A 19286-nucleotide genomic window follows, 5' to 3' on the forward strand; every position below is an offset into this window, starting at 1 on the left:
CCGCGCCGCCATTGGCTGGCACCGCCCGTGGGTCCCGCCCCCGCCGCCGCCGCGCCCGGCCCCGCTCGGGACTTGGCAGCAGCCGCGGGCGGGAGGCCCGGACCCGCCGGGCACCGGGCACCGGCTGCGGGGGAACCGCCGCGCCCGGGCAGGGAGAGGCGCCGGGGGAAGCGAAACCCCTCGCCCGGCCCCGCCCCGCCCCGCCCCGCCCCGTCCCGCCCCGCCGGGGGCACCGGAGCAGCCCCGGTCCCGGCGCCGCGCTCCCCCCGAGGCAGGAGCAGGTAAGGGCCGGGCGGGCTCTGCTGCCCGCCGGTGCAGCGCTGCCGGGATCGGGCCCCTCTCGGTTCCTCCCCGTTCCCCCGGGGTGGGCGGGAGCCCTCGGTAACCGGTTCGTGTTTCCCGCTCCGGGACCGGCAGCGGGGCGAAGCCTCTCGTCCCGGGAGGCGAACGCACCCCGTGCCCCCGGGGCATCGGCCGTGTCCCCCTCCCGGTGTCACCGGACACCGGCGGCCCCGCTCTGCCCACGGGGCAGCGCGGCCCCGGGGACCCTCGTAGGGGCGGGGGGGGACCGAGGGTTCGGGGAGCCCCGAGGGGCGGGAGGTGCTGGGTGGGCAGAGCCCGGGGCTGTCCCGGGAGTCCGTGGCTGTGCCTCAGTTTCCCCAGGTGGGTAAAACACGGGGAAAGGGCGATCTCCCCCCAAAACCGGTGGGAAATCCGAGGCGGGGGGGCTTGAAGCGCCGCCGGTTCCAAGGAGCGACGGCTAACGGGAGCTTGGAGAAGGCACCGGGCCCCCCCCAACCCCGCCATGGGGACCGGGCGAGGGCAGGGACGGGAGCCCCACGGCAGCACTTGGCTTCCAGCATGGCCCCGTCCTCCCCGGCCGCTGCCCATCCCCTGGGCTCCCAGGATGGAATTCCTCCATTCCCGGGGAGACGGATCCCTTTGGCGAGGCCGGATCCTGCCCGGAGCAACAGAGTTGGGTGTAAAACTCCCCAACTCCCACCAACCAAAGCGTGACCGGCTCCGGAGCGGGGAAGGATTTGGCCCATAAATACTTTTTGCCGACCCCAAGCCCAGCACCGGATCCGAATTGTCCCGCGGAGCTTTTCTTCCCTCCCGGAGCGGCTTTGTCCTCGCTGCTCCCGGGGCAGGAAGCATGTGATGTGCCAAGGCCCCCCCCGCGGGACGGACGGACAGATGGACGGCGCTTTGGCCTCTGTTTTTGCCCCCCTCCTCTCCGTTTTCCACTTCCCCATGAGTCTCCTGAGCCTCCGTCTGCTCTGAGCGAAGGAGAAAGGAAGTTGGTGCCGGAGAGAGCGGTTTGATGGCAGCTCGAAAAAGAAAAGGAGGAAATGGAAGGCGAGACAGATGCTCCAAAATAACCCCCCCTTCCTCCTCCTCTCTGTAAAATACCCCCCCCTTCCTCCTCCTCTCCGTGCTGCAGCTGCCTCCCCCCCCAAAGCTCTGTAATCCCGGGGGGATTCCTTGATACAGCACCGGATCGGCTCCCCCATCCCGAACCAGCACCGAGCAGCACCCCGGGATTGAACCGGGGGTACCACCGCCCCCCTTCCTCCCCAACACTGGAGCAGCTGCTGTCGGCGCCCCCTCCATGTGCCAGGATCCCATTCCCACGCGGTGCCGGCAACCGGGAAGCGCCGGCGGGATTCACCACCCACGCCTGGGGTTGGCATCGCCGGAGCCCCCTCGGATCGGCCGCCCGGCTCTTTGCACAGACACGTCGGAGTTGCCGGGGCAGATCGGCGTTCCCAGGCATCGGTGCAAGCCGGCTTTGGTGCAAAGGAGAAACCACAAAAAAAACCCTTTCTGCTCCTTCCCGCAGGTGCCCGCGCCGTGGCTGCGTTCGCCTGTGCAGCCCCAGCGTGGGCACCTACGGGAAGGAGATAACGGGATGGGGGAGTTCAGATCCCGGTGCCATCGGTCGTGGGGACAACGTGGGGACGTGGCCGAGCGCTTGGCAGCGCCGCTGGCACCTGTGCCAGGAGTGAGCAGGGCGAGATGCGCCGTGCGGAGCCGAGCCGAGGCGATGCCAGTGTTCCCCGCGCGTCCCCGGTCCTTCCCGGAGCCGTGCTGGCCGCGATTTTTACCATCTTTGCCAAGAAATGAGTTTTTCCTCAGGCAAGGTGTTTACTCAGTGGCTTCCTCTTTGGCCTCACCCCGCTCGGCACACACGCGCCGGACCCGGCGGCTCTCGGTAGTGTTTGCACCCATGGCAACGTGCAAGGGACGACTGTTGCAAAAGGCGGTGTGCGTCCTTCCTCCTCCTCCTCCTCTGCTGCCCCAGCGCTGGTAAAACGGGGTCTGGAAGCTGGAGGGGTCAGGGATGGTGGGGGACAGGCTGGTGACGGTGGTTGGGCTCTCCGGTTACATCCCCGTGCCACGCCGGCTCTCCGACCCGTCTCCTGTAATCCACCACAGTGGCAGGTTTTAATTAATTAATAGGGTTGGAGGCGTGGGGAGCTGGTGGAAAGCGTTGCTGGGGGACAGAGAGCAGAGCAATGGGATCCCATCCACCCCCCTGGCATTGGCCAAGGATTCGGGGGGGGACTGGGGGTGCTGGGGTGCAGAGCAGGGGTGGTTTTTGGAGCAGCGGGAGGAAACAACACATGGGATGGAGGGGAAACGGGGGAGATCTCCACCATTAAATATTTATCCCGGCTGGGGAGACAATACTTCTGTGTTGGAGGAAACTTGCAGCAAGACAGTTACAAGTTAATATGGCCCTGGCAAGGAGGAGGAGGAGGAAGGGGAGGCAGAGGTGCCTCTGCTCTCAGCTGGAGCTTTATGGAGCCCTCCCCTTGCACCGCACACTTGCTCCGTGCTGATCCGTAAATTATTTAAGTGCTTTTGCTTTCCCGCATGAAATATTCAACCCGCTGCCAAGGGAGCTGGTTGGAGGGAGCTCGGGGAGTGGGACATGAGCACATGGAGCCGCTGGTGGGTACCTGGTGCCTGGGACGGTGGGGGAAAAGCAGGTAGAAATAACCCTGGGATGGCATCACTGCTGGATTTGGCCCCTTTGCTGTAAACGAGCTGGTGCTCCCGTGGAGGCTCTGCCACGGCACGTGCCAGCGGTGCTGGCCCCAGGTGCTGGCAGGGTGACGGGGTCTCATGTTCCCCTCACCCCCAGACAGGGGCTTTAATTGATGCTTTTTAATGAGAGGGCCAGATCCTGCTCTCATTTGCGCTCACTGTGGTATAAGAGATGTTTTACGCAGGGTCCCTGTGGGATGGGGGCTGAGGGTGCAGCTGGGTGTTGGATGAGGTGCTCGTGGGTGCTGGCAGGGCTGCCTGTCTTCTGCCAGTGCTGGATTTGGCCCTTGGCTCCCCTGCCCTGCGGTGGCACGGCCGGGATGCTGCTCTGCCCCAGCACTGGCACGTGTCTGTCCGCAGACCAAGGGACTTTGTGGTTTCACCACATCCCCATCCAGATGTCCCAACCTACGGCTGAGCCCTCACACCACCGCTCGGGACTGCAAACCCTGCTCCGAAACCTGCAAACTGGGTGGAAAACCCCCCCAAAAAGGGCTGTGACTGTCCCCAAAGCCACTGTTGGGACCACAGCCCTGCTGCGCTCTTCCGGAGCAGGGTGGGACTCGGTGAAAGCAACGCCTGGCTGCTCCTTTTCAGTAGAAGAAGCTGGTTTTTGAGGGCGTTTTCATTAAAAAGAAGAAGGGGGAGAAAAAAAAAACAAGCCCTGAGCAGGCTGGAAACTTCAGCGACAGGAAGGAAATGGGGTGGTTTATTTCGGTCTCGAGTTTGCTCGTCGGGGCAAGGCTTGCCTCTTCCGCGCGCCGATAGCAGCCCCTCCGTGAACAATGGGGTCATGGGGCCCTTCCCGGCAGGAAAACGGCTCGTTCCGGTGAAATCTCCCAGTTGGTGCTGAGTCAGCAGGTCCTGGTGGGACAGTGCGTGGTGTGGAGGGTGCTGGGTTAACCGGCCAGGTGCTCAGCAGGAGCGAACATGCCGGGAGGTGAGCTTGGGTTTCCTTGAGGTTTGCAGCAAGCGACCTGCAAAACTGCCCCCGGGTGCTGGAGAAGGAGCAGGTCGTGATTTTAGGGTCCAGGAAAGATCCCCCGCTGCTGCTTCATGCCTCAGTTTCCCCCCACGAGCGACGCTCGTCTCTCTGGTCCCCAGCAGGAGAGGGCTGTGGGGCAGTCAGGGGTTATTCCGTGCCGGGACAGGAGGGTTGATCATTACAGTCACTAATTGGGAGCTGTGGGCAGCTCGCAAGAGCTGGTGCTTCCTATTTTTTACGGGCTCCGGCGGTGGAGTTTGCACTTGCTTTATGGCTCCGGTCACCCAACTCAGGTGTGGGAATTCCTATTTTTCTGGGCACTGCTCCCAGTGGGGAGCCCAGGGTACCCCACAACCGCTGGGGGATGCAAGGGAGGGGACTTCCAGTGTCCCAGCGCTGCAGCAGAGCCCCGCTCCTTCTGGAGGAGGCTTCTCTCTCCAAGAGAGAGAGAAGATGGAGCCACGGTGCCTCTGCCCATCCTGCCCGTCCCCCTGGACTCAGCTCCAGCAGCATCTCGTGCACGGAGCCATCGGCATTAAACGAGTCCGACCCACCTGGGAGCTGCCGACAGCTCTGTGAGAGCAGCCTTTGCTTTGTCATTTCTGTCTTATTAAGCGCAAGAGCCTCAGCTTGAAGCTCACGCTGACAAAAATCAATGTTTTCACATCGAAGGAAATACTTACAAACCTTTGTGTTTTTCCTAAGGGCTGTAAATAACGCTGCATGCGGCAGCTCGCGTGGCGCCGGTGACGGCAGCTCCGTTACTGCTTAATTCACACCCTCGCAGAGCCTCGGCCGCCCTCGGGCTCGGGGAGCCGGTGGCTGGATGATGCTGGGGAAGCCAGAACTCAGCTTGCACCATTGATTGCCCTTGCACCGTTGCTCTTGCACGACTGACTGCAGTGAGACAGAGCCTTGGCCACAGCGGGATATCCGAGCCCCGTGGGAGGCCGGGGATTGTCCCGCGAGCCCAGTGTGTGCTCCGTGGTGGGAGCAGCAGGATCGAGGATCCCCGGAGGGGATGCAGGACTGGGTGGCAGCTCAGCTGGGGGGTCCCACAGAGCTGCCCACAATGGGGACAGACTCAATTCTGGTGCTGGAATAACCCTAACTTTCCTCTCTGTATCCACGGCCAATTCATCCCCCTCCATTCTCACACCAGCAGCATCCTTTAGCTTAAATAGCTCTTCTCCCCTCCCTGGTGATGTATTTATAGCGTGATCCCATCCCTTCCCCGCTCTCGCTTTGCCAGGCTGACCGTGCCACATGCAGGCTCTTGCATAAGCAACCCCCATCTCTGCCCATCCATCCCGGCGCGGGAGCCGGTTGTTATCATGCTGTTCTCGCCTCCCCGTGATTTGTAGCTCTGCTGTTTCCTGGGGCAAGATACATCTCCAGGGTCAGTGGCGTTTTATTCATTCACGGCAGTTTTTGAAGCCATAATCTGCCCGAGATGATTGATTTGGCCCTGCTAGGGTGGGGGGAGTTGGGCTGTAGGTGAGCAAGGGGTGAGGTTTTTGGTTTGCCAAATAATTCACCTCCGCGTGATGCTTGTGCCGGCTCTGGAGGAAGCTGAGATGGCAGCAGAATGAGTCTGAGCTCCGACAGCGTGAGCGTAGCGGGGCGGGCAGCGCCGGGGAAAAGGGCTCTGACACGTGTTGATGGGTGCTGCAAACCGGCCGTGCCGCGCCGGCCTCGGCGAGCACCGGGCTGTACGCCAGCATGTGGCTGTGCCGGCTGTGGCGGGTGACTCAGCCATCACCTGGGCTGTCCCCAGCTCACCCTGCAGGAAATGAGTCACATTTTAAGGAAGAAAAAAATGTTAAAATGATGGGGCAAGACTCCTTCCTGTACCGGGAGGAGGGCGGCACCGGTCGCAGCAGGGAGACGAGGATGGAGGGTCGTGGGCAATGCTCAGGTAGGGAGACCTCACCGGCCCCCAGCGCTGCCTGTCACGCTGCAGCATCTCCCCAGGGTTCAGGGGAAGGAAGGTGGGAGCACCCTGTAACTCATCACACCAACAAAACCCAGGGTGTGAGCTCAGCTTTCGCCTGCTTGGGCACCCAGGAGCTGCTCTTGGTTTTGCCGTTGGCTGGAGATGCTCTTTCTCTTCCCAAAAGGCTGCGTGGGGAGGAGAGGGGATGGGGACTGATCCAGGCCATGGGCTGAACTCTGTGTGCCTCTTTCTCCTGCAGAGATGGACACCTTCAGCACCAAGAACCTGGCCCTGCAGGCCCAGAAGAAGCTCTTGAGCAAGATGGCTACCAAGACCATAGCCAACGTCTTCATTGATGACACCAGCAGCGAGATCTTGGATGAGCTCTACCGGGCCACCAAGGAGTACACCCACAACCGCAAAGAGGCCCAGAAGATCATCAAAAACCTCATCAAGATTGTCATGAAGCTGGGCGTGCTCTACCGCAACGGGCAGTTCAGCCCCGAGGAGCTGGTGGTGATGGAGCGTTTCCGCAAGAAGGTGCACACCTTGGCCATGACGGCTGTCAGCTTCCACCAGATAGACTTCACCTTCGACCGCAGGGTCATGTCGGGTGTGCTGACAGAGTGCCGGGACCTGCTGCACGAGGCTGTCAATGGCCACCTGACGGCCAAATCCCACTCCCGCATCAATCACGTCTTCAATCACTTTGCGGACTACGAGTTCCTCTCGGCTCTCTACGGGCCATCCGAGCCCTACCGCACCCACCTGAAGAGGATCTGTGAAGGGGTTAACAAGATGCTGGAGGAGGACAACATATAAAGTTGGCCAAGATGGGCCATCAGCAGTAACTGCTGGACCGCGACCGAGGACAGACATACGCCTGTTTTGACCATCACCAGGCTTGACGTCCTCCTCTCCTCTGTAGTGCTAACTCACTTTCTCCTCGTTTCCACAAAAGACTGAACCTCTTGACTTTGTCTAACCCTCGCCCAGGGTCTGCAAACCCTCCCTGTGCTGGGCTTGAGTCCTTTCCAGTTGATCCTGGGCTTCTGGGCTCCTGCTGTACAGTTTTGTTTTTCTTTGCCCACCAAGTGCTCTTAGCTCAGAGTCCAAGGAACTGGACTCCTCACCTTGAACTCTATCCTAACCCTCCTGGGGGAAAACCAAACCAAAGACTAGCGGTGTGTCACACCTCTAAGGTGTCTCTGAGTGGGTGGGCAGTTGCTTGGATGAACGGTGGTGAGACCCTATGACCGGAGGGTTGTGGAGCCCTGTGGTTGTCTTTCAGCACTTCCATGACACGGTGGGAGCAAATCATGGACCAGGCTCATGCTGCCCAGGGTAGGAAGATGCTTCTGCACCTTGCAGGCTAGCACAGGCTTTGGCCTCCTAAAAGACAAGTCCTTGACACCAGAAGGATCCCACCTCGCCTGGGCTTGTCCCTTGGAGCAGGGAGGGAGCAGGAGGGACCTGCTCCTTCCCTGCATCCCAGGTACACCCCTTCATCCGAGACCCAACTCCCTCCGCCAGCCTCCCACCATGGTACCACTGTGCTGGCTCTGACGCCTTCCTCAGTGGTTGTCCAAAGCTCTCCCTAGGATTTCATGCGTTTTACATGTCCTCAGCTGAGTTATGGTTGTTGTTGTTTTTTAGCAAACTCTGTAGCCCTGATGAGTTATTTAAATAAACTCACCTGTTTGGCCTGGGTGCTCCATGCGGCTGTTACAAAAGCAGTTGACAGTGATAAAATGAGCACCAGGGGCAGTTGGTTTTGTCTTTTAAACAGCGATTGCTCTCTGTGACCTGGGGTTTTTACTCTCCATCCCCCAGCATCGCTGCCAGCCAGGCTGCTCTGCTCCATGGTACAGCAGCTCCCAGTTTAGCACAGCTGGTGCTGAACTGGTGGGAGGAAACGTGGTGAAAACGTGGTGAAAACGTGGAGAAAACCCAGCACAAACGATAGCAAAGGTCTGGGGTCCCGGGAGGAGCAAATCTGCTCCCACGCAGACACCCACACGTGCTCCTCCGCCTTCCCGGGTCCCCTCGCTGCACAGTGGGAGCTGAGAAAGCACAACCTGGGGAGCAGAAAGCAGTGGGCAAATTTGCAGAATTCAACATAGGCGTGTTGTAGAAGCGTTGTGCTCTCAGAGCATGGATGCGCCCGCCGTGGCCCGCTTCCAACATGCTGAGCTCGCCTTTGAACACTGAAAATTGCCCTTTTCGCATACAAGACGCCGCACAATCTCAACCGGCCTTATCTCCGCGACCTTCTTGTGCCTCCTGTTCCATGGGATGTCTCCAGGCACGGGAGGCTGCCAACGCTCGTGGGCAGAGAGCGGCTCCACAGCTCCCATTTGCTGCTCCCTTTCCACTGCTGGCTCGAGGCACCGATAACTTTCAGCCTTCAAGATGAAATAAAAGAAATAAAATCCCCTATCTCTGTCATTTCACAGGCCTGGCTCCAGCTATCACAGCCAATTTAATTGCGTGACACAGGTTGGGGTGGGGGGTAAAGCCCATTTACAGGTGTGCGCGAGGAGAACGCGGCCAAGATCCACCGAGGCGTTGGCCCCTCAGGAAGGGCAGGGTGAAGTCGGTCCTTGGCGCGTGGCCTTTGAGAACAGACGTTTCCGTCCGGGCTCATGGCAGCTGTCAGGTATGTGCTGAAGAGGAGCCGGGGCTGGAAACAACTCGGTGGAGTTATCGGCAGCTGCGGCGAGCAGGCAAAGCGGAACGGGTCTGCGGCGGCACTGACAGCCAGCAACGCTTGGCTGGGCTGTTCTCGAGGTGCGTGTCAGCACCAGCTGCAAGATGCTCTTTAATTGCATGAAACATCTCTGCTCGGATGGGCCCTGACTCACGGCTGTTCCCTTTGTCCCCAGGGTTTCGTACAGCCCAGGACCACACAACCCACCGAACGCCCAGCCCCAGCTTTCCTGCGCACGCAGGGGCTGATGCGAAACTTCTCCCCCACACCGCACGGCAAACACCCACCTCGCTCCCAAACTTCTGCTTTTTTGTCCCGGGGAAGCCCTGGAGAGCATGCTCTCTGCCAGAAAAGCTTATAGCATGGGTTTCCCATCCCAACCCGGCTGTATGTGTCTGGGAAATGTCCCTTCAATTCCCTTTGCCCTGGTGAAACAGGGAGAAAGGTCAGAGACCTGCAACACCAGTGCCCTAAGCGCGGCTCGGAGCTCAGGCAGGAGCACACTGGGGACACTCCTGGGCCCTGCAGGTCAGCTGCACATCCAGAATGAGCTGCACAGCAGAGAAAGAAGCGTTCAGGAACAGCCTGGAGAACAGAGCTTGTAAAATCCCCAGTGCAAAGCACCCCCAGACTGCCAAAAAACCAGGGAACTCCCCCCAGAATGGGCAAAGCAGCTACCAACGACAATAATCACAGGGCACCAAAAGCACTCGTCACAACAGTGCTGGGTGAAGTAAATTTGCAGCTGGAGCCTTGCTCTCACGTGCTGAAACTCCTCTTGGGTGGGCAGAACCCCCCATAAATCCTCTGTAGCCTCCAAACTCCTGCGTGACACCTCAGCCCCTCTTGGCCAAGGAAACGCCAAAGGCATCCAGTCGGAGAGGGCAGGAGTCACAGAGCAGAGCAAACTCAGGCCAGAGCATGATGCTTTATTTCTTTATTTGTGTCGTATTTACACAGGAAAGGAACTCCACATTCCCTCACTGTTATTACTCTAGATACGAAAAAAATCACTTCTGTACGTAGAAAATAGTCCTGCTGTTGTACTGAGACATGAAAGTGGTGCTTGGATTGATTCCTGGGTTGTGTCAGAATAAGCAGCTCTGCCTTCCCCATGTCAGGTTATCCCAGCCCGCGCTCTGCACTAGGACAGGTCCACAACACCCTCCCCAGCAAAGCTGGTCTTCGGTAGCCACGCTTGGCAAGGAGTCAGATAGCTTTGGGCCAACTCTATCCCTTCCTTCCCCCTCCCATCCAATTTAATTATTTCCTCCTGTCATGCTTGCAGAGAGAAAAACCCTGTCTCCCCTCCAGGGACTACAGAGTTAACAACTTTCCGTTAGCAAACGGTGTTTAAATCCAGCCATTTATCTTTTTGCATTGCTCTTCCTAGCGAGGGAGATAAGGAGCCCCCGTTCAGGGAAGCTTTACCATATTCAGCAGATCAACCAAGCAGAAAGCGGGCGACAGAATGGCTGGCTGCAGATCAGGAGTCTCAGAGGAGGTTTCCAGCTGCAAAGCACATTGTTACTCTGACACAAGACAGAATGCATCTGTCTTAACACCTCCAAGCCTCACTTGTGTTGGACCCGAGCACATTTCAATATGGAAAAACATAAAAGGTTTGGCCAACCAAAAAAACCCGCAGTTAACAAGCAATCCTCTGTAACTGCCATGCTCTTCTGGCCAAAACACCCGGCCCAACGCTGGCCTCGGGGTCACAGCTCGTCACGGGGCGTTTTTGCTACAATCATGAGTTTGGACAGTTCAAAACGGAACTTGCCTTCCCTGTGAGACACTAGAAAGAGAGAAAACAAGCCCAGGATAAACAGATGGTAAGGCATGAACAAAACAGCCCTGCTGGTTCCCTTCCAGGACGAAAAAGCCAGCAAGTCGGGCATTGCACTTCCTTCTTATGCACGCGACAAGCATGTTGTGATAAACCCATCCTTCCCCCACGCTAATTTAACATTTACACTGGAACGGGACCTGCAAAATCCCGCTGCCAGCTGTGGATCAAGAGCACTGTACCCCTGACTCCACAGCCGGCGCTGTCCTATCTGCATTAAGCTTAAATACTCATCTCCTGGTAGACAGCCAGGCTTGTCTCCCACACCAGCCCCTTTCTCACACAGTTCTCTGGGTCACAAACCTGTTGTTTCGGTGATTTCAAATTCTTCCTGTTTTAAGGGGATGTCACTTTGTCCACCCACTGCAGCTTGAGACTGAAATGGGAAGGAAGAAGGTTTAAACAGTTGAGGCAATCAAGCTACTGCATTTAAAGCAAACAAACAACAGCACGTTCTGAAAAAGAGCAAATTTGCACTTTAATAATGCGGAGTGAAAGAATTAAGTCCAAAAAGGAAATCTGAAGGAAAATCTCTGGCTCTTTTCCCATCTCCTATTAAACCCCAAACTTGTGTCCTCCAGCTGACTGAAAGCCTCACTGCTGGGAAATGGAAGAATGAACCAGACAAAAGCACCAGCAGAGGTTTGATTTACTTTGCCACATGCAATATGTCGAGGGAAACCAAGATTCCCCTTTTGGCATCGAGGGAGCAGAAATAAAATGGTGCAGGAGTGCCTACCTGCAGCCACTCTCCTGACTGCCACCACCCTCTAATTAGGGATGTGATGGAGTACGCTTTATTGCATGGATGTCTAACAAATGTTTTCCATGTCCAATTCATGTTTTATAGCAGCCTCCCACACGCCTGCTTCCAAGCAATCAGCTGGGACTTACATAAGCCATGGCATACTCTATCTTGGCTCCTTTCACTTCAGCTTTAAACTGGGTAAAGAAGAGATAAGACTTCCCTTGGGGCCTGAAACAAGAAAGAAGAGTCTTTGGCATCGGCAGAGAGGGTGGACGTGCAGATGAGCTCAGGATTCACGGCCCCCTCCCTCCACAGCCACCTCTGGTTCTCTTGTAGCTCCTTCTAGTGAGGAGGGCGGAGAGGTGGGGAAGAACACGGCATTTATAAACCGCTGTCTGGCTAAAGAGCCCACCCAGAGTCACAGCATCTCTCGGGAGAGGAAAGCCCTCTGGTGCTGCCCTGCAGAGAGGCAAAGCCAGCCAGAAGGCAGGGTCCCTGGCCCAGATCCCACCTGCCTTGTTGTTGCTTTTGTCTCAGAGAGTTTGAGGGTAAAGAACACACCTCCAGACAGAGCAGGAGAAGAGCAGGTTGTCTTCGCTGACTCCAATGTTCATCTGCCATTGCTGCAGAGGGGAAAGGTCCAAAGAGTTTATGCGGGTAAGAGCCTCGCTCTTCCCATTCACCCCCAAGGCCAGTCACCTCCCCTCCCAGCTGCAGGCATGACACGTTTCAACCATCCTAAAATAATACAACAGAACTACACAACAGTTGCTGATGGCCCCTTTTACTTTGTGTTGCACAAAGGTCAAGGCCTGGTTGCCCTCTCCTCTCCACAGTTCCATTAGTGCAGTTACAGAAAAAAGTTGAAGTCTCGTTTTCTCTAAAAGGACCTGATTCTAACAGAACTGGCAGATAACAAAGTGTGTATCTGCACAGCACTTAACTGCAGCAGCAACACAAGCTGCAAAAAACCTTCAAGTCTCCTAGAGAACACAGGAATTACTCCTATGCGGTCCTTCCTACCAGCTGGGGTATGAAAATGTCACTCTGCGTTCTCCAGAGACATCCAGCCCAGAGATCTGTTAAGCCTTACAAATGTCACGGCCTCGCAAACCGCAGCATCGTTGCAACACACAAAGGACACTTCGTTCAGGGAGCAAATCCAACAAATTACTTTTGCAAACACACAGCATTAGAAACGATGCAACCACCCTTCCTCACAGCTCCCGGTCCCTGGAATCAGCTCATCACAAACAAAATCGTTCTGAACAGCTTCTCACTCTGTGCAGCCACAGAGACCAAGTGTAAGGGAAACGCTTGGTTTGCCCAACTCACCTCGTTCGTTCCTCCCTGAGCTGAGTATGTGAAGGTGCAGGTGTAATCCCCCTGGAAGAAGAGAAGAAGATGATGAGCAGCCTTGCTCCAGCAAGACCTTCTCTTTATTCACCCCCAGACAGGACGACGGGAGATCTGGGGATACCTGAGAGAATCCCCGGGGCTGCAGCACAGGGGAGCCCCTGGCGGTCTCACCCCGGGGGTGACAGAGGGGGAACATGCACCATGTTTGCTCCCGGCCCGGGGGGTGTCAGCAGGACACCGTGGTGCTGGGGTGAGAACTCAGGGTGTGGGGGCCCAGGAACCCCTTCTCCATTGCGCCCCTTCCGCCTGGCGAGGCTCCTTCCTGTGGGGACCCTCTTTCTTCAGACCCTCATCCCCCTGGCGACCCCTCCCCTCCCCTCGGGGTACCTCCTCCCTTTGGAACCCCCCTTGGGGATCCCCTTGTCCTTAGGGGCCATTCTCCATGGCAGGCCTTCCTCCCTGGGGACCTCTTCCTCTCCACGGAGACTGTCTCACCCCGGGGACCCATTTTCCTTGGGGACCCCCTTCTGCTGGAGACACCCCCCCACCCCCTCGTGGGGACCCCCTTCCCCCCGGGAGCCTCCTGCCTTTGGAGACCCCCCTTGGGGACCCCCCTCCCCTGCCCCCGTCAAAGGCCGAGTCCCCCCGCCCCTAGCAACCCGCCCCTAGCAACCCGCCCGGACCCCCCCCTACCCCGCCACCAGCTCGTCCCGCCTTCCCTCGCTGACAGCCAGTCCCCGTGGCGGAAGGCGGGAGCGACGTGCCCCAGAGCCAATCAGAGAGAGGCGCGTACCCTCTCCTCACTCCCTCCCTCCCCGCCTCTCACCAGGCTCCGGGAGAAGGAGTGAACCTCCCCGCCGGGCCGCACGTCGAAGTCGGCCGTGCTCGGCTCCTCCGCGGCCCGGGCCGCCAGGCACAGCAGAGCGGCGGGCACCAGCGCGGCCCACAGCCGCCGGCCGCTCCTCCCGCTGGGCGCCGCCATCTTGGAAAGGAAGCCCGGGCTACGGCGGGCGGGAAGGGTCAACACGGGCTGCGGCCGCTCAGCGGGCGCCCCGGCGGCCATCTTGGGTGTGGGCAGGGAGCCTGGGCGGGTTAACCCCTTGGGGGCCGCGGTGGGGACAAGAGACCGCAGGGACGAGGAACCACGGGGGTATAGGACAAGGGGACAAGGCGACAGCAGTCTGTCCCCAGCCAGCGCCCCTCTGGGGCCACGCTCTGCTGTGTGGTTGCTCCCACGGGGGACATCCTGGGGAGCCCACACTGCCACAGGCCATGTCCCCTGCCACAGAATCATTGAGGTTGGAAAAGACCTTGAAAATCATCTAGTCCAGCCCCTAACCTCACACTGACCGTTAAATGCCGTCCCTGCAGCCCCTCTCGCCCCAGCCTGGCCCGGGCTCACCCTCCAGGCTGCTGGGTTGTGTGTGCCAGGCACCAAAGCCCCCAGATTATTCAGGACGAGAGAGGAAATAAAGAGCAGAATGGGGGGGAAAGGTTCATTTTCTGCTGTGTCACGCAATTTTAATGGGGTAAAGACATTTTTAAAAGAGCTGGGTGTGCAGGGGCAGCAGTGTTGGCTCAGCTCCTGCAGCGTCGGGCAGAGCTGCTGCCACAGCCAGAAAATCCATCCTGGCTGGTAGCCTTTGGGAGGCAGCTGGAAGGAAAAAGGGCCGCAGGAGGGGAAGGAGATGGCCAGACTGGGAGGAATGGCACGGAGAAAGCGCCGCTCGCCAAGCATCGTGTGCAGGGAGCTTCGCCTTTCCCACCAGGAAAAGGACGGGCTGCATCAGCCTCGCCTCAGCCACCAAACCCTGCCTGGCCACCGTTTGCAGGCCAAGGTGATTAGCTGTACCACTTTTAATTGCTTCTCACCGCACACAAACAAAAGCTCCTTTCCAGAAGGAAACAGCCGTAGATCCACAGCCGGGGCAGAGAGAGCTGCCTAAGGAAGGAGGGATGCCCTGGCTCACAGCGCAGGGAAGCTGGCCTGGTTGGCCACCCCGCACTGGTTGTCGGCACCCTTCAGCAGGCGGATGTAGCCCTGCTCACCCCACACCTCCGACCAGCTGCAGGAAGAGATGGAGAATGAGCACATCCGTGTTCCCACGCATGCAGAACCGTCCCTGCGCAGGGAGGATGAGCGAGAGGCACAGGAGCCAGAGCACCCTGAGGGACAGGGATGCTCCTGCCATGCAGCTCCAACCCTGGCAGGAAGGGGGAGACAGGCTGTGTGTGGGGGTGAAAGGGGCAGTGGGTTTGGGGGGACAAACCTGTTCGGCTCCTACCTGTTCTTTAAGATCCAGTAGCTCACATTGCGCCCAAGCTCCTGGCTCGTGCCGTAGCCCACAGCCAGCATCCCGTGGTTCACCTGCTGGCTGCAAAACATGCTGCTGAAGATGCCTGGGAAGGACAGAGATGGGGTGAGTCGGGGTCCGGCCCTGATTTCTTTTTCTCCAGGTGAAAGCAGGGTGGTGGATCCTATCCCTCTGAGCTGGGTGCCCCAGGAAAACTCCAGAGCTCAACAAGCGCTCAGCAGCCCATAGCGAGGCAGCCCTGCCTCAGTTTCCCCATCCACGCCATGAAAAGCGAGACAGTACCTGACGTGTAGAAGTGGAAGTGGAAGCTGCTGGCATCCACCGCCACAGACACGGGGCCCATGGCTGCCACTGCCTGCTCCAGTGCTGCCTCGCTGCCCTGGGCCACCAGCCAAATGGCGGAGCAGTTGGCCGCCCTGTCCTGGGGGTTGTATTGGCAGGTGGAGGTGTCCTGAGGGGAAGGAGAGTGACGCTGGGGCTGGGACCCACCAGCACTGCTCTGCCGTGTCCCCGGGGCCACCAGGTCTCCCTTACCGTGGCCGTGTAGGGGTAGACGTGCTCCGAGTTCAAGCCGCCGTTGTCGTGCACGTACTGGAAGGCGCGAGTCATGTATCCGCCGTGGCAGCCGTTGTTGCCCAGCTTTCGGGTGCAGTCGATGAGGTTCTGCTCGCTCAGCACCACCAGCTTCCCTGTCTGGTTGAAGACGAGCCCCTCCAAGGCCCCTGTGGCACTGAACGCCCAGCACGACCCGCAGTGCCCCTGGGTGAGATGGGGACAGCAGAGGGGTCACAGCCTCACCCCTAAAACTGCTGGAGAGGGACACTGTGACCCCCCGATGCTGCTCTCCAGCTTCTCAGCTACAAAACTGCAGTGGCCAAAGCGACAGGAGCTGCTTCTCTGGGTTCTGCAGGTTTTCGGTGCTCAGGAGAAGGATGCTGCTTGTTTCTGTTGCCCAGACTCCTGGCACTGATCACACAGACCCCCACCCCGTGCCTACCTGGTTCTTTACAGGTGTCACGTAGCCCTTCTCCCGCCAGTCCACCTCTGCCGGAGTCTTCAGGGCTGCTGACGCTTGGAAGACCCGCACCGGCTCCTCCTGCCACGCTGGGCTGAAGCCATTCAGGAGCTGGTTAAACTCCTCATCGGTCTGCAGGTCACCAAGGGAGAACTCGTGTGATGCCACGAGTGCCCAGTCAGCAGCACCACGATTCCCCCCTGGCTGGCCGACCCCTGGCAAGCAGCCCAGCCCCAAGGGCACCTCAGCGAAGCAGGTTGGGGGCAGCCGGTCCCCAGATCAAGCCCTGGGTGCATCAAGAGGTCCCCGGTCCCCAGCTCAGGCCCTGGATGCACCCAGGCGGGAGCAGCCCCCGGGTGCAGGGAGGGGAAGGTGCCGGGCAGGTACCAAGTCCCCGTAGTGGTTCATGGCCAGGCGGAAGCCGTGCTGCCCCCGCGCCTCTTCCCAGTTGTGCTGCTGGATGCGCCGCAGGTTCTTCTCCCAGACCTCTCGGCGGATGGCCTCTGCTTCCTGCCATGAGGCAGAACGTCAGCAAGATCAGAAACGTCCCCCAGGAACACAGGGACATGGGACGGGGTGGGTGCACGTGGGTGGCTCTAGATTAACCCCCCCCGAGCTGGTTCTGGGGGAGCAGGACCTACCCCTGGGTACTCCTTGGCGTGGAGGCTCTTCCACCCTTCCCAGGCCTCCTCCAGGGCAGGGTCCAGCGCCACGGTGCAGCCCAGCAGGGCCAGCAGCAGCCCCAGCGGCACAGCCATGGCACCCGGCTGGGGGCAACGGCGAGAGTGGGGTCAGGGGGGGCCCTGGGCTGAGCCCCGTGGCCACCAGCCAGGGCCATGGGCTCGGAGCAGGATGAGTCCTTCCAAGCCTGGATTAGAGGTGATGGGGGAGGCAGAGAAATGCAAACAGAGCGGCCAAGCCAGAGGGGAGAGAGAGATGTTGGCTCCTCCAGCTGGATCAGCTTTTGCATGGCCACGCTGCTGTTTTGACAGGAGGTTTAGAAGGTCTTAGCCGTCCTTTGGGTGGCATTTAACTGTCCTTTTTAGGAGAGGAACGAGCAACTTCACGAGAGAGCACAGCCTGGGTGGCAGAAGGAAGCAAACACAGACAAAAGGGCAGCAAGAGCAGCAGGGATGATGCTGCCTCTCCCCACTCATTTTATTTGGAAAATTCCACCGGTTTTCTCTGCCACCAGACGGTCCCTCTCTTCCCCTTCCACAGCAGCATCCCCTCCGCAGCAGCTCTCCCTGCACCACCGACAAGGAGCACAGCCCCTGCTCAGGGACTCAGCACCCAGCAGGATCAAGCCCCAAGCAAAAGGATGAGCAGGGTTGTATCCAGACCCCTCCAGAGCAAGGTTTGCCTCTTCACTGCGGACAACTCAGCCTCCCAGCTCCAACCCAGAGCAGCTTTGGGACTCGAGGCGAAGCAGAAGAGCCCAGCGGAACAAGAGCTGCAGCTGCTGGGCCAGGACAAAGCGGTTTTCACTGGAAAGCCAGCAGAGACCTGCACCAGTCCCCAAGCAAGAGGCTTGAGCTGGAACCAGAGATAAGAGGTTTTTCTACAGAGGCGGGGAGGCAGAGGAGCCGCCGCTCCACGCTGGTGACTGAAGCTTCCCATCTGTCCCAGCACAAAGGGGGAATGCCTGTGCGTACGTGCTTCACCAAAATCCCTGCGCGAGGACTTTCCAGTATCAATTTACACCCTTTCTTTTTCCCATCGTACACACGCAGCCCTCCCCCCGCCCCAGCCCAGCTCCTGCCACCGCCAGCCCCCCTCCACCCCAGCCATTTGTCTTCCTCACATCGCCGCCGCACGCCCTGTGCCTCCTTCGCTGGAGACTGGTATTTCTGAGCAGCTTCAGTTATCCTGGGGGTGCTGCTCTGCAAAGCCACGCAGCGCACGGCAGGGCCACGGCAGAGGAGAGAGATCAAATGCCCAAGACACCCCATATCACCAAACACAGAGTTTCCACTGACGTGGCTTTCCAAGAGCAGGAGCCGTCGTCACACCTTTATTCCACATGCTTTGGGAATGGAGATGCCAGAAAGTTTTCCATCTGAGCATCTTCAAGCAAGCTTTTCTGAGCTAATTTTGTAGCTCAAGCAGTGTTTTTGTTGTAAAAAATAAGTCTTCAAGAACATCTGTTCTCCTTTCACATCCTCCACCTAAAAATAAAGCCCCACACGTTGGGTTTTCGTGGGAGAAATGCCTCCCAAGCCTCTCTCATGCTTAGTCCCAATTCTTGAGGAAGAGGCATTTTTGCCTGGTTTCCCCAGCACCCGCCGCTTCCTCCGGCCGTTACCACTCACTCAGGAAATTAACTCAACTTCAGGCTACAGCTGCAAATCCTCTCTCCGAAAGAGACACCACGAACCCAGCTGCACCACGCTTCACACTCCCATCACCTTTCCCAGGACAGCTGGGTGGAGGCCTCCCACATAATTTGTGTTTCTATCCCCAACAGAGCCTGTTACATATTGAAAAGCTCAGGATTGCGGTAGGTGATTTCCTGGTTAATGCCTCTCAGGATTCTCAGTCCCCAAAAGAAGAAATCCAACTGCTTTTTATGGCGTCAAATAATCCTACAGCTTCAGAAGCAAGCTTGGGGGATCAAAGGAGCTGACAGATTTGTAAACTCTTCTAGACAAGAGCGTTTTAAGAGTACGTTGCAGACATTTTAAGAAACACTTGCTCTTTCAGGACAGGAAAAAGCAGTTTAAATTAAGATTGAAAAGAAACAAACTCTGCAAAATAAAGCTTCTTACCATCCACCAGCACCAACCCAGCTCTAAAGATGTCAGGGAGAAAGGGGAGCAGCTTTTCTGTTGGCAGGCTTGTCTCGAGTAAACTTCAGAGATGTGCAATTTCCTCCATTACGTCCCCTTCCGCCCCTCCGACCTCAAAAGCTGCACCAGGGGTTACGCAGCGGGGTGCGTAGTAGAAGCTAAAACACAACTGCGATAGTCAGGATGATTATTTGGGTGCGGGGACAAGAGGGGGGCAACAAATAGGCTCCCATCTATGTTCAGAAAGTAAAATGTTCCAGCTGCAAGATGCTTTGCATTTAAAACAGAAGCCTCCAGCTTGCATCCTCAGGGTGTTTAATAGCCGTTTAATTAATGCCTGACTCTGGTATAGAGAGGAAAACAGCAAGGCCAGGTTTTGGAAGCTTTAAGCTCCAGAGAGGGCGAGCATAGGCAGGCCCAGCACCTGCGAAAAGCAGCTCCGCGTGTCCTAGCGTGGGATCAGAGCTGCGAGCGCTTGGAAGCGCCGGGACGGGAGCAGCTGCATCCCCCCAAGTCACGGGAGGGA

General features: G+C 58.3%; 3 protein-coding genes across 4 annotated transcripts; 1 reads left to right on the forward strand and 2 right to left on the reverse strand.

Annotated features, from left to right (window-relative positions):
- Positions 1–77: 77 nt before the first annotated feature.
- Positions 78–8405, forward strand: TNFAIP8L1 (TNF alpha induced protein 8 like 1). 2 transcript variants are annotated; one of them, XM_074927914.1, is made up of 2 exons: positions 78–281; positions 6235–8405. In XM_074927914.1, the coding sequence occupies exon 2, from the start codon at positions 6237–6239 to the stop codon at positions 6795–6797; it is 561 nt and encodes a 186-aa protein (XP_074784015.1). In that variant the 5' UTR covers positions 78–281; positions 6235–6236; the 3' UTR covers positions 6798–8405. The 2 variants fall into 2 exon arrangements, with proteins under 2 accessions (XP_074784015.1, XP_074784016.1); XM_074927915.1 differs by lacking the exon at positions 78–281 and adding an exon at positions 2926–2958.
- A 1202-nt stretch (positions 8406–9607) lies between these two features.
- Positions 9608–13704, reverse strand: MYDGF (myeloid derived growth factor). Its single transcript, XM_074927913.1, has 6 exons — positions 13468–13704; positions 12618–12668; positions 11844–11905; positions 11429–11510; positions 10838–10910; positions 9608–10483 (listed from the first exon to the last, which is right to left on the reverse strand). Exons 1-6 carry the CDS (start codon positions 13702–13704, stop codon positions 10404–10406), a joined length of 585 nt encoding a protein of 194 aa, XP_074784014.1. The 3' UTR covers positions 9608–10403.
- A 502-nt stretch (positions 13705–14206) lies between these two features.
- Positions 14207–18803, reverse strand: LOC141970935 (procathepsin L-like). The gene is made up of 8 exons (XM_074927912.1): positions 18740–18803; positions 16613–16738; positions 16359–16481; positions 15954–16103; positions 15491–15715; positions 15239–15407; positions 14927–15041; positions 14207–14707 (listed from the first exon to the last, which is right to left on the reverse strand). Exons 1-8 carry the CDS (start codon positions 18740–18742, stop codon positions 14608–14610), a joined length of 1011 nt encoding a protein of 336 aa, XP_074784013.1. The 5' UTR covers positions 18743–18803; the 3' UTR covers positions 14207–14607.
- Positions 18804–19286: the final 483 nt, after the last annotated feature.

Source organism: Athene noctua, chromosome 27 (assembly GCF_965140245.1).
Source record: "Athene noctua chromosome 27, bAthNoc1.hap1.1, whole genome shotgun sequence".
Classification (NCBI taxonomy): Eukaryota; Metazoa; Chordata; class Aves; order Strigiformes; family Strigidae; genus Athene; species Athene noctua.